The following is a 14,591-nucleotide window of genomic DNA, read 5'->3' as shown; positions in this document are numbered from 1 at the left end:
ATTTGATTGGATGGGTGAAATATGCTAATTTATTGAGACAGGTTTTTTGGGTTATCAGGAGTTGTATGCCAAAATCATCAGTATTAAAACAATAAAAGACCTGACAAATTTCAGTTGGTGGATAATGAATCTATAATATATGAAAGTTTAATTGTAATCATTACATTATGGTAAATAATGAAATTTAACACTATATGCTAATTTTTTGAGAAGGACCTGTAAAAGCGAGACTTGACAAAGGTGTGTAGATCTGGTCTAGACTAGTGATGAGCGAATATACTCGTTACTCGAGATTTCTCAAGCATGCTTGGGGGTCCTCCGAGTATTTATTAGTGCTTGGAGTTTTAGTTTTTCTTGCAGCAGCTGAGTGATTTACATCTGATAGCCAGCATAAGTACATGTGGGGATTCCCTAGCAACCAGGCAACCCCCACATGTACCTATGCTGGCTATCAGATGTAAATCATTCAGCTGCGGCAAGAAAAACAAACTCTGAGCACTAAAAAATACTCGGAGGACCCCCGAGCGTGCTAAAAAAATCTCGAGTAACGAGTATATTCGCTCATCACTAGTCTAGATCAGAATTCTAACTAGAGTTATAAAACTCACTGTCTTCAACACATACGTATGTGGTGCAGTGTTGAGCTTTTGCATTGTATTCTGTGTGATTCAACTTCAGTCTGTCTTCCCTGCTTGTAAGCGCTGGCAGGGAGACACTCATCACAAGCAGGAGACAGGCTGGAGTGATGAGACTGAGTGATGAGTATTAGGGAAACAGTATCAAAGTGGAAGGAAAAAAATCAAGACATGTCTTCTCATAAATAGTGATGGGCGAACCACTGGAATTCTGGTTTGACTGAGCAGTTAAAAAAGTTTGGTTCGGGTACCAGAACAGTACCCAAACCTGAACTCCATTTAGATGAATGGAGGATTCGAAAATCAATTGTTGCCACGTTGCCGTCTGCATGACAGCACGGCAAACACTGGTTTTTATAAGCGGTAAAATCATTATCGCCGGTCAGAGCGTTGCGGCCAGCAGCTGTGACCGGAGGTAAAAAGTTTAACTCTGGTCACAGAGGCATTGGCTGATGAGAGAGTACTACTCCCATGAGCTTATATCTAATAACAGCGAGAGCACGCAGCAGCTGATTGGAGTATTCATCAGCCGGTGTCTGAACTATAAATAAATTTAAAAAAACAAACCCGCTCTGGGTTTCCCTCTATTTGTGATAACCAATATAACAAAACTGCAGCTGCAGGCTGCAACCCTCAGCTGTCAACTTTATCATGACAGGTTATCAAGAATAGAGGGGTCCTCATGCCTTTTTTTAAAAAAAAATTATTTAAATAAATGATAAATTAAATAAATAGTGAGATAAAGCTAACAGTGGAGGGTTGCAGCCAGCAGCTGTCAGTTTTGCCATGCTGGTTATTGAAAATAGAGGGGAACCCACGCTTTTTTAAATTTATTTATTGCGCAGGTGCCAGCTGATGAAAACACTCATCAGTCGCTGCCTGTTCTCGCTGCTATTAGCGGCAGCAGGTGGAGGTTGAAGGGAGTAATAGTCTCATCATCTTACGCATCTGTGACAGCCTGAGAGTTGTACAACCCCTGGTAAAAATTATGGAATCACCGGCCTTGGAGGATGTTCATTCAGTTGTTTAATTTTGTATAAAAAAAGCAGATCACAGAAATGGCACAAAACTAAAGTCATTTCAAATGGCAACTTTCTGGCTTTAAGAAACACTAAAAGAAATGAAGAATAAAAAATGGTGTAGTCAGTAACTTTTTTTAACCAAGCATAAGGGAATAATTATGGAATCACTCAATTATGAGGGAAAGAATTATGGAATCATGAAAAACAAACCAACAAAAAAAAAAACTCCAAAACATCACTAGTATTTTGTTGCACCACCTCGCAGTCTCTGAGGCATGGACTTAATGAGTGTCACACAGGACTCTTCATCAATCTGGCTCCATCTTTCTCTGATTGCTGTTGCCAGATCAGCTTTGCAGGCAGGAGCCTTGTCATGGACCATTTTCTTCAACTTCCACCAAAGATTTTCAATTGGATTGAAATCCGGACTATTTGCAGGCCATGACATTGACCTTATGTGTCTTTTTTGAAGGAATGTTTGCACAGTTTTTGCTCTATGGCAGGATGCATTATCATCTTTGAAAATGATTTCATCATCCCCAAACATCCTTTCAATTGATGGGATAAGAAAAGTGTCCAAAATATCAACATAAACTTGTGCATTTATTGAAGATGTAATAACAGCCATCTCCCCAATGCCTTTACCTGACATGTAGCCCCATATCATAAATGACTGTGGAAATTTGCATGTTCTCTTCAGGCAGTCATCTTTATAAATCTCACTGGAACGGCACCAAACAAAAGTTCCAGCATCATCACCTTGCCCAATGCAGATTCATGATCCATCACTGAATATGACTTTCATCCAGTCGTCCACAGTCCAAGATTGCTTTTCCTTAGCCCCTTGTAACCTTGTTTTTTTCTGTTTAGGTGTTAATGGTGGCTTTCGTTTAGCTTTTCTGTATGTAAATCCCATTTCCTTTAGGCGGTTTCTTACAGTTCGGTCACAGACGTTGACTCCAGTTTCCTCCCATTTTTTCCTTATTTGTTTTGTTGTGCATTTCCTGTTTTGGAGACATATTGCTTTAAGTTTCTGGTCTTGATGCTTTGATGTCTTCCTTGGTCTACCAGTATGTTTGCCTTTAACAACCTTCCCATTTTGTTTGTATTTGGTCCAGATTTTAGACACAGCTGACTGAACAACCAACATCTTTTGCAACATTGTGTGATGATTTACCCTCTTTTAAAAGTTTGATAATCCTCTCCTTTGTTTCAAATGACATCTGTCATGTTGGAGCCATGATTTATGTCGGTCCACTTGGTGCAACAGCTCTCCAAGGTGTGATCACTCCTTTTTAGATGCAGAATAACGAGCAGATCTAATTTGATGCAGGTGTTCGTTTTGGGATTGAAAATTTACAGAGTGACTCCATAATTTTTTCCCTGTTTGGTTAAAAAAAGTAACCATTACTGACTACAACATTATTCTTGATTTCTTTTAGTGTTTCTTAGAGCCATAAAGCTGCCATTTGAAATGACTTTAGTTTTGTGTCGTGTGTGATCTGCTTTTTTTTTAATACAAAATGAAACAACTGAATGAACATCCTCCAGGGCCGGTGATTACATAATTTTTGCCAGGGGTTGTAGCTCTCTGATCTTATTGCTGATCAGAGCTGCGGGTATTTCATGCAGATGATGGCGTGGGAAACACCCGATGTATGGGTGCCAAACCCGAACATCCTGAAGAAGTCTTGCTCGGTGTCCGTAGGTGAACAGTAGGTGTTCGGTACGGACCCCGAACTTTACTGTTCGGCTTTGCCCATCTCTACTCATCAACTAAAAAAGATTTACTCAAGAACCTTCACGATATGTTTATTAATAGTCATTGAATGCTACTTTTCAATTGATTTTTTTAGATTGCTCCATGCAAAAGTAGAAGAGAGCTGATAACGCTACAAAAAACATAGGAACCCCTTCTTGAAGTCTGTATTACTACATAACTTATTTTATTAACTTTGATGGCTTTTACGCTCTTTTGATCAAAATAGTGTAACTAAGTACCCTGTTATTTACATGTACTATTATTATTTATTTACTGACTGCACAGTATTTTGCTCATGGGCACAGTGTGAATATGAACTTACACAATGAACCTATACCAGCATGTGTTGCGTCTCATTTCTCTGGTTTTACAAGGATGGTTTTGAAAACAAGGATTGCAGTCTATAGCTATGGTGAAACACTGGACATTGAAGAAGTGTTCATGGTTTAATTGGTCTGAAAATTACACTTTACAACATTATGATATATAATGCATAATGGCAATGCTCTTACTTGGGAAGCTGGAAGTCTTGTAGTTTTCCTCCATAATACAGAATGTAGTCATTCACAAACTTCTGATGTCTGGCAAACTGCAACACTTGAGGTTAAGAAAAGTAAAATGTACACACTGACTACAATCATTTATATGCATTAAAGGGTTTTTTTTTAATAAAAGGAAATTCTAAAAACTTCAAAGGACCAGGTTTTTTTTTTTTTTTTAAATTATGTCCTGATAAGCAAGATCAAAGATTTCAAATAGGGTGTATTTAGTTTTATCAAGACATACACTATACAACATTGAAATTGTAAAATCAAGAAGGAAAATTTGTGGAGTTATGGAAATCACAGGATGGATAGGCGTGCTAATGATATTAAAAGGATGAAAAAATGGAAACAAAATGTTCAAAATATCTCAATTTATTTAGTATCAAGTATGAGCACCTTGGCTGCTATCAATGAGCTAACTAATGGTTGTCTGGGGAAAGTTCATGCCAAGTTGAATGCACTTGGTCAAATCATCAAGAACCACTGGTGGCAGCTTCCTTTGCAATTTCTGACCAATGACACAGCAAGATCTGCTCCATGGGAAATAAGTCCGGAGACGCTGCAGGCCGTCCGTGGAAGAATTTTTAGGCCACGCCGGCTCCTCAAAGTAAGGCCGGTATCACACTAGCGTGTGCAGCACGAGTGTCTCGCATCAATACACGGCACTGCCGCCGGCACTCAGGACCGGAGAGTGCGGCTGCATGTATTTCTAGGCAGCTGAACGCTCTGGTCCGGCAGCAGTGCCAGGAATTGATGTGCAAGCTTCTCACATTGCACACGCAAGTGGGACACTGGCCTTACACTAGAAAATGGCTCCTGGGATACTTTGAAGAAATAGCCGCACCCCTGATGCCACCATCAAATCAATGTAATGTAACGTGAAATGTAGACTAGAGGGGTCCAATTACTGTACATTATGCCACACCATAATCCTAGAAGATGGACTTGTGTAATGTTCCCTCATGAAGGCCTCTTCATGACATTGCCCATGCCGTCTCCAGACCAATCTACAGTCAGTGTCCAAAAAAAACAAAAGCAGAACTTATCGCTGCAGAGGATTGACCTCCATTCTAGCCTCTCCTTCACTCTTACTCTGCGCCATGACAGCCATCATCGGATGTTTTATGATGACGAGCTGATCAAAGTCACCTCTGCAGACAATCACAGGTCACTGGTGGTCCGGTGACATTACTGCTTCCTGTCTCTGTGCAGGCCCCAGTGCAGTTAGTGCTGAATCCAAGTGCTTTCTAAAGGTCCTGCAAAAACATTTTAATTGCGTTGAGATCTGGACCCTGACCGTACCTTTGACACAGCTTGATTCTTTTCTTTTTCAGCCATTCCGATGTAGATTTTCTGGTGTACTTGGGCTAATTGTCCCAGTTTTGGCCAAGCTTTAGCTTTTGACTAGATGACCTCAAATTTGACATTAGAATAGTTTGGTATGCAGGGTCGATTCAATGACTGCAAAGTACCCAGGTGCTGTGGCTGAAAAACAACCCCAAATCATTACCCCTCCTCCACCATGCTTTACAGTTGGTATGAGATGTTTCTGCTAATAAGCTGTGACTGAATTTTGACAAACGTGGTGCAGAACATCATGGCCTAGCATATTCACTATGGTCTTGTCTGTCAAAAGGCAATGTTTCAAAACTCTTATGGTTTGCTTATAAGAAACTTTATAAAATTTTAGCCATGCTGAAGTATTCTTTTTAGAAAGAAGAAGCTTTATCCTGGCAACCCTTCCAAACATGCCATACTTATTCAATCTATTTTTTACTTGTACTCATAAGCTTGAACATTTAACGTACTGAGGCCTTTAGATTCTGAGCAGTAGCTCTTGAGGTTTATGTAATTTTTCTGAAGATTACACGTTTTGACCAGGGGAATGAGTTTGTTGGGACGTTTACTCTTGGGAAAATTGTCAACTGTCTTGAACGTTTCCCACTTGTGAACAATCTTTCTTACTGCAGTCCAAATGTTTTGGAAATGTTGTTAGAATTCTTCATAGACTAACAAGCAGCAACAATTGCATCTCTAAGATCACTGCTGGTTGCTTCCCTATTTGGCAATGTATTAACACATGTCTAACCGCTCTAGACCAGCAAACTGCCCAAACTTCTGCTTTTATAGAGGTGATCACACTTACTGATGAACAATTAATCAAAAGAATTTGATCAGCAGAACCTGACTGCTACTTACCTGCCTAAGGAAATTGCCCACTACTTGGACAACACTTTCTCATAATCCACGCTTGGCCCCAATAAAATAAAAAAAATCTTACACTCACCTCCCGTGCCAGCGATGTCAGCACTCGCATTCCTGGGGTAATTGTGCGGTTGTTGTGACACGTGAGCTTGGCACCAAATCAGTGCTGGGGTCACTATTCCAGACTTTGTACAGATGCTGCACACTTCCTCTTCATTACTTAGTCGTATGAAAGCGGGAACAGTGATGCCATGTGTCACAACAGCACAAGCGCCCTCCCGAAACGGCACTGGTGCGGTAGGTGAATATAAGCTTTTTTTTTATTTTATCGGCCCCAAATAGTTGATCAAGAAGGGGTTGTTTGAGTAGTGGACAACCCCTTTAACTCTTATGGAAGCAACTTAATTCTTCACACCCTGCTTCTGTGCTTTGGCCCATTTCCTCTTAAATAATGACACGGTGTTCTTTGTCATGTGTGGTTATGCCCCTGAGGTTGTATTTACCTAACTTTCTACATGCTTGTTGTTTTGGGCTTAATAGTCCAGTGGGAGGTCCTAATAAGTGTATATATACAGAGATAACAGCAAACCACTGAACAGGTCCCACTCACTGGACTCTTCAGCTCAGAAAAAAAACAGATTTAAATAAATAAAATCACGTTTTCCAACAAATATATGTATATCAAAATATATGTATATTAAACTGCTCAGTTTTTTCTGTTCCGCTTGTTGAAAGTTGTCAGAAAACCCAAACTAACTTCTGTTGAGTTAATAATACAATCAGTCTATTTTCAGCCCCATGATGAATGCAAATAAAGCAATTATGGTAATAAACAAAACAATCTGGAAAACATTTCAATCAGTGAAACTATTTGTCATTCCCTTGGAATTAGAGCTCAGGCACTGGGTGAAGCTGGGGGCACAGATCTGTATAGCAGAACATGGAGTGCAAAGCTTCTAAGGAAGAATTCCTGTGAATTCAAAATTATGCGATTTTTGCTTCAATTCCACAGACTTTTCACATTTCATGCTTGCAGTCAGTGATTAGAAGTCTTTAGGGCAAAGCACAATAGCTACAGAGCTTCCGCCATAAAACCCGCTGCAGACGTTTGTTTGTGGGTATAACACAGATTTCACTCTATGCGCCGAAAATGATAAATAATTGATGCAAAAGGAACATTGGAATATTGTGAAACTGAAACAGCCCAAGGAATAAACACCTGACGAGTTCACAGCACAGGTCACTACATTACACTATGGGCATCCAATCGGAAAAATCACTTTTTTTTTTCTCCGTCTTCTTTTTGAAGTTTTCCAAGAATGCTTTGCTTATTTAGCAGGGACATGAATTATTCTAGACTTGATCCCGGCCGCCAATGAGATCATCATGTTCTGGAGAACATTACTTAATACCAGGATGAGATGTCATTTTTTTTTTTTTTTTTAACAAACCAAAAGCAGATTTGATATCTTCTTTTCTTATGAATTATATTTGCATGTCATTTTACTAAACGCAGAAGAATGAATCCCACATAATGTAAAACAGAACATCTGATGGAGACGGAAGCTAAAAACTGACCAGATAAGGCTGGGAGCAATGGGAAATAATGAGATGCAGCAATCCGCTATAATGTGGTAGTAGTTGCTGCAGTTAGGCCAGGTTCACATTAGCGTTTCTGTGCGCAGCGTATGGTCCACATACATCCGCATGCGTCATGTGTACATATCTTTAACATTGTGTACGCTCGGACATACATTTGCATGCGTCGTTTCGCTTTGTGCGGCGGTGTCCGGCGAACACAGCACGTTGTATTTTTTGAGGTGTCAAATATTGCGCAATCATCCGCATGCGGATGATTGCATAAAAAAAACCAAAAACGCATTACTGTCTATGGGAATGCATTGGTACGCAATGACATGCTTACGCATGCGTACTTTAGATTGCGCATGTCCAGAAAATGATGTCACTGCCTCCACCATGGGCATACAAAACAGCAAACGCATGCTAAAAAGCATTTAAACGCATGCACACGCAGAGTTTTTGTTTGCATCATGCGCAAGATTATGTGCAAGCGTAAGCATGCTTTTGCACGCGCTTGCGTATGCTGATGATACGCTGCGCACAGAAACGCTAATGTGAACCTACCCTTAGAATGCACATTAAAGTTACGCTGCTTTTGCATCTTCTGACATCCCTTGACAGCACCTATTTAATTAATAGGAGCTATGCATAATACTCTGGGCATCATAGACAAGCCTCGATTACTCCACTGCTTATCTTATTACCTGGGACCGTGCACATCCGATGTAAAATCCAATGACAGGAACGGTTAAAAGTGAAACTTCGGTAAAATTATTCTAATGAATTTTTATTTTAATTTATGTGCCAAGTTTGTCCTGTGCCTCTCACTTCTGCATCAGGAGGTGAGAAAAGCTTCTTCCGTAGCGCCCGTCGGCCAATTTCCAGGTGCCCATTCTAATTACCAGACAGGGGCACAGTACCTGCCTGCAATGCATGGACACCACCTCCTGATGCAAAAGTGAATAACCCTTTTACAGGCTGTGCGTATCCAGAACAAATTCATGTAATATCTACATGCTGCAGAGAAAATCCACAGTGGAAGTTGACCAACACTGCGGATTTGCCATTTGCAGTATGTCAATATATGCTGCAGATTTTCTTAAAGAGGATTTCTCGCTCTGCAATGCTTAGGGTGAAATATTAAATTAATGCACATCATATCTGAAACACCCCGAAAACTGAATGAAGACAGGGGCTCTCAGGTCATCACCCCCTCTCCACCTCGATATGGCGGACATCTCATCAGGAAGGACAGGTTTGGGATCTTGAATTGGGACCGGCATCTATCAGGCATTTTTCACATATACGGAGGCCGATAATTGGAGACAAGAGTTTCGAGGAATGCTAGTATCTGATTATCAGCAAATGTAAATGTACTCTAAAGGAATGTGCACTTGGAGTTTTTGGAGAAGTCCTCTTTAACCCCTTAAGCCCCGAGGGTGGTTTGCACGTTAATGACCGGGCCAATTTTTACAATTCTGACCACTGTCCCTTTATGAGGTTATAACTCTGGAACGCTTCAACGGATCTTGGCGATTCTGACATTGTTTTCTCGTGACATATTGTACTTCATTTTAGTAGTAACATTTATTCGATATAACTTGCGTTTATTTGTGAAAAAAACGGAAATTTGGCGAAAATTTTGAAAATTTCGCAATTTTCCAACTTTAAATTTTTATGCCCTTAAATCACAGAGATATGTCACGCAAAATACTTAATAAGTAACATTTCCCACATGTCTCCTTTACATCAGCACAATTTTGGAACCAAAATTTTTTTTTGTTAGGGAGTTATAAGGGTTCAAAGTTGACCAGCAATTTCTCATTTTTACAACACCATTTTTTTTTAGGGACCACATCTCATTTGATGTCATTTTGAGGGGTCTATATGATAGAAAATACCCAAGTGTGACACCATTCTAAAAACTGCACCCCTCAAGGTGCTCAAAACCACATTCAAGAAGTTTATTAACCCTTCAGGGGTTTCACAGGAATTTTTGGAATGTTTAAATAAAAATGAATATTTAACTTTTTTTCACACAAAATTTATTTCAGCTCCAATTTGTTTTATTTTACCAAGGGTAACAGGATAAAATGGATGCCAAACATTGTTGTACAATCTGTACTGAGTACGCTGATACCCCATATGTGGGGGTAAACCACTGTTTGGGCGCATGGCAGAGCTCGGAAGGGAAGGAGCGCCATTTGACTTTTAAATGCAAAATTGACAGGAATTGAGATGGGACACCATGTTGCGTTTGGAGAGCCACTGATGTGCCTAAACATTGAAACCCCCCACAAGTGACACCATTTTGGAAAGTAGACACCCTAAGGAACTTATCTAGAGGTGTGGTGAGCACTTTGACCCAACAAGTGCTTCACAGAAGTTTATAATGCAGAGCCGTAAAAATAAAAAATCATATTTTTTCACAAAAATGATCTTTTCGCCCCCAATTTTTTATTTTCCCAAGGGTAAGAGAAGAAATTAGACCACAAAAGTTGTTGTGCAATTTGTCCTGAGTGCGACGATACCCCATATGTGGGGGTAAACCACTTTTTGGGTGCATAGCAGAGCTCGGAAGGGAAGGAGCGCCATTTGACTTTTCAATGCAAAATTGACTGGAATTAAGATGGGACGCCATGTTGGTTTGGAGAGCCCCTGATGTGCCTAAACATTAAAAACCCCCACAAGTGACACCATTTTGGAAACTAGACCCTCTAAGGAACTTATCTAGATGTGTTTTGAGAGCTTTGAACCCCCAAGTGTTTCACTACAGTTTATAACGCAGAGCCGTTAAAATAAATTTATTTTTTTTTCGCAAAAATTTTTTAGCCCCCAGTTTTGTATTTTCACAAGGGTAACATAATAAATTGGACCCCAAAAGTTGTTGTCCAATTTGTCCTGAGTACGCTGATACCCCATATGTGGGGGGGAACCACTGTTTGGGCGCATGGCAGAGCTCGGAAGGGAAGGAGCGCCATTTGGAATGCAGACTTAGATGGATTGGTCTGCAGGAGTCACGTTGCATTTGCAGAGCCCCTGATGTACCCAAACAGTACAAACCCCCCACAAGTGACCCCATATTAGAAACTAGACCTCCCATGGAACTTATCTAGATGTGTTGTGAGAACTTTGAACCCCTAAGTGTTTCACTACAGTTTATAACGCAGACCCGTGAAAATAAAAATTCTTTTTTTTTCACAAAAATGATTTTTTAGCCCCCAGCTTTGTATTTTTACAAGGGTAACAGAATAAATTGGACCCCAAAAGTTGTTGTTCAATTTGTCCTGAGTACGCTGATACCCCATATGTGGGGGGGAACCACTGTTTGGGCTCATGGCAGAGCTCGGAAGGGAAGGAGCGCCATTTGGAATGCAGACTTAGATGGATTGGTCTGCAGGCGTCACGTTGCATTTGCAGAGCCCCTGATGTACCCAAACAGTAGAAACCACCCACAAGTGACCCCATATTGGAAACTAGACCTCCCATGGAACTTATCTAGATGTGTTGTGAAAACTTTGAACCCCCAAGTGTTTCACTACAGTTTACAACGCAGAGCCGTGAAAATAAAAATCCTTTTTTTTCCCACAAAAATGATTTTTAGCCCCCCAAATTTTTATTTTCCCAAGGATAACAAGAGAACTTGGACCCAAAAAGTTGTTGTCCAATTTGTCTCGAGTACGCTGATACCCCATATGTTGGGGTAAACCCCTGTTTGGGCGCACGGGAGAGCTCGGAAGTGAAGGAGCACTGTTTTACTTTTTCAATGCAGAATTGGCTGGAATTGAGATCGGACGCCATGTCGCGTTTGGAGAGCCCCTGATGTGTCTAAACAGTGGAAACCCCCCAATTATAAATGAAACCCTAATCCAAACGCACCACTAACCCTAATCCCAACTGTAACCCTAACCACACACCTAACCCAGACACACCCCTAATTCTAATCCCAACCCTAATCCCAACCGTAAATGTAATCCAAACCCTAACCCTAGCCCCAACCCTAGCCCTAACCCTAACCCTAACCGGAAAATGGAAATAAATACATTTTTTTTAATTTTATTATTTTTCCCTAAGGCTAGGTTCACATTGCGTTAGGGAAATCCGTTTAGCACTAGCGGATTGCGCTAACACAATGTCTTTTTAGGTGTCGTGTTTAGTGGTCGCGTTAACGTCCCCGCTCTGGAAGATCGGGGATCGGACCTCGGGCGCGCCGCGGACGCTGCAAGCAGCGTCTGAGGCGCGCCACAAAAGAATGGCACCTTGCTAGCGCGAGCCGAAAATGGCACGCTCTAGCGATGCGCTACACCCGAAAATCACATTGCTGTCAATGGTTGTGCTAACGGACCCGTTGCACGGCGTTAATTGTGACATTTTCGCCGTGCAACGCTGTCCGTTAGCGTTAACCCATTAACGCAATGTGAACCTAGCCTAACTAAGGGGGTGATGAAGGGGGGTTTGATTTACTTTTATAGCGAGTTTTTTAGCGGATTTTTATGATTGGCAGCCGTCACACACTAAAAGACGCTTTTTATAGCAAAAAAGTTTTTGCGTCTCCACATTTTGAGAGCTATAATTTTTCCATATTTTGGTCCACAGAGTCATGTGAGGTCTTGTTTTTTGCGGGACGAGTTGACGTTTTTATCGGTTACATTTTCGGACACGTGACAGTTTTTGATCGCTTTTTATTCCGATTTTTTTGTGAGGCAGAATGACCAAAAACCAGCTATTCATGAATTTCTTTTGGGGGAGGCGTTTATACCGTTCCGCGTTTGGTAAAATTGATGAAGCAGTTTTATTCTTCGGGTCAGTACGATTACAGCGACACCTCATTTATATCATTTTTTTTATGTTTTGGCGCTTTTATACGATAAAAACTATTTTATAGAAAAAATAATTATTTTGGCATCGCTTTATTCAGAGGACTATAACTTTTTTATTTTTTTGGTTATGATGCTATATGGCGGCTCGTTTTTTGCGGGACAAGATGACGTTTTCAGAGGTAACATGGTTATTTATATCCGTCTTTTTGATCGCGTGTTATTCCACTCTTTGTTCAGCGTTATGATAATAAAGCGTTGTTTTTTGGCTCGTTTTTTTTTTTTTTTTTTCTTACGGTGTTCACTGAAGGGGTTAACTAGTGGGCCAGTTTTATAGGTCGGGTCGTTACGGACGCGGCGATACTAAATATGTGTACTTTTATTGTTTTTTTGTTTTTTTTTTTATGTAAAGAAATGTATTTATGGGAATAATATTTTTTTTTTTCTGCTTTATTTAGGAATTTTTTTTTTATTTTTTTTTTTACAAGTGTGGAAATTTTTTTTTTTACTTTTTCACTTTGTCCCAGGGGGGAACATCACAGATCACCGATCTGACAGTGTGCACAGCACTCTGTTAGATCGGTGACCTGACATACAGCCGGGCAGGATTAGAGCTGCAGCTGCAGCCTGATCCTGACCCGGAAGTGCTCCCTGCAGGACCCGGATGCAGCCCGGCGGCCATTTTGGATCCGGGGACTGCAGGGAGAAGACGCTCGGTACACGGTGAGCACATCACCGTGTACCGATCGTCTCAGGGAAGCCCGCAGGGAGCCCCCTCCCTGCGCGATGCTTCCCTGCACCGCCGGCACACCGCGATCATCTTTGATCGCGGTGTGCCGGGGGTTAATGTGCCGGGAGCGGTCCGTGACCGCTCCTGGCACATAGTGCCGGATGTCAGCTGCGATAGGCAGCTGACACCCGGCCGCGATCGGCCGCGCTCCCCCCGTGAGCGCGGCCGATCGCATATGACGTACTATCCCGTCCATGGGAATTAAGTCCCAGGTCACCTGGACGGGATAGTACGTCATATGGGATTAAGGGGTTAAAAAAAAAACAAAAAAAAAAACACGCACCTAGAAAAAAACTTTTGAATTGTATGAAGTGGCTTCTGATAATATCCACCCGAAATCAGTCACTGAGTAATCCAAAGGCTGCAAAAAATGTTACAGGAAAAAAGTAGGAAACAAAATTAAAAAAAATAAAAAAGGTTACATTTTTATCCAGAAATGTGAGATGATTTTTTTCATATCTGTGTGTCATCTCTTTTTCATTCAGCAGCTACTGACCATTTACAGTTTCCGGTCTTACAGAAAGATGAACCAACACCATACAATGAACCATAAATATTGGTCTGCACCAAGAACTGCAACTGCTCTGGTGGTACCTTATGCAGAACATAAGAAAGGGGACGCGCCGAGATACAATATATGGTAATAGAGAAAAAAATGGAGCAAAAATGTCCAAAACAATCATAAAAATTGTAAAAATTGTGTAAGTTTATTACAGACAATTATATTAACATCAACAATTTTACATATCATCAGGCTGCCCCCGAGGTAGCCCACGCTTTGCGTTGTGGCACCTTAAAGCACCAGACAAGAAGTAAGAACCTGGAGGGCAAGGGATATGTACATGTTTTGGTGGGCGATATGTACTTTACTTGCATTCTGTAATGGTCACTGTCCTATTACCCCAGGAGATCCCCCAGGTCCAAATATTGCACTATGCACTTGAGCAGGGGTGTCAAACTGCATTCCTCAAGGGCTGCAAACAGGTCATGTTTTCAGGATTTCCTTGTACTGCACAGGTGATAATTTAATCACCTACACAAATAATGAGTTGGTGATTAAATTATCACCTGTGCAGTACAAGGAAATCCTGAAAACATGACCTGTTTGCAGTCCTCGAGGAATGCAGTTTGACACCCCTGCACTTGAGCATATAATTGTGTGAAGCTTTGGGTGCACATGTCGCTACCCACCTGATCTCAATTCTTGAGTATCTCGAGTACTTTATGCCAAATC

The 14,591-nt window shown here is 41.0% G+C and overlaps 1 protein-coding gene across 1 annotated transcript in view; it reads right to left on the bottom strand.

Annotated features, from left to right (window-relative positions):
• LOC138665863 (protein FRA10AC1) overlaps nt 1-14,591 on the bottom strand; it is a 61,270-nt gene that overhangs the window by 36,432 nt on the left and 10,247 nt on the right. The window contains exon 5 of the mRNA XM_069753766.1: nt 3,932-4,008. Coding sequence (XP_069609867.1) covers nt 3,932-4,008 — 77 coding nt within the window. The remainder of the gene's footprint in view (nt 1-3,931; nt 4,009-14,591) is intronic.

This window comes from Ranitomeya imitator, chromosome 2, assembly GCF_032444005.1.
Source record: "Ranitomeya imitator isolate aRanImi1 chromosome 2, aRanImi1.pri, whole genome shotgun sequence".
Taxonomy (NCBI): Eukaryota; Metazoa; Chordata; class Amphibia; order Anura; family Dendrobatidae; genus Ranitomeya; species Ranitomeya imitator.
Note: the sequence above shows the minus strand (reverse complement) of the source record. Positions and strands in the feature narration are given on the sequence as shown.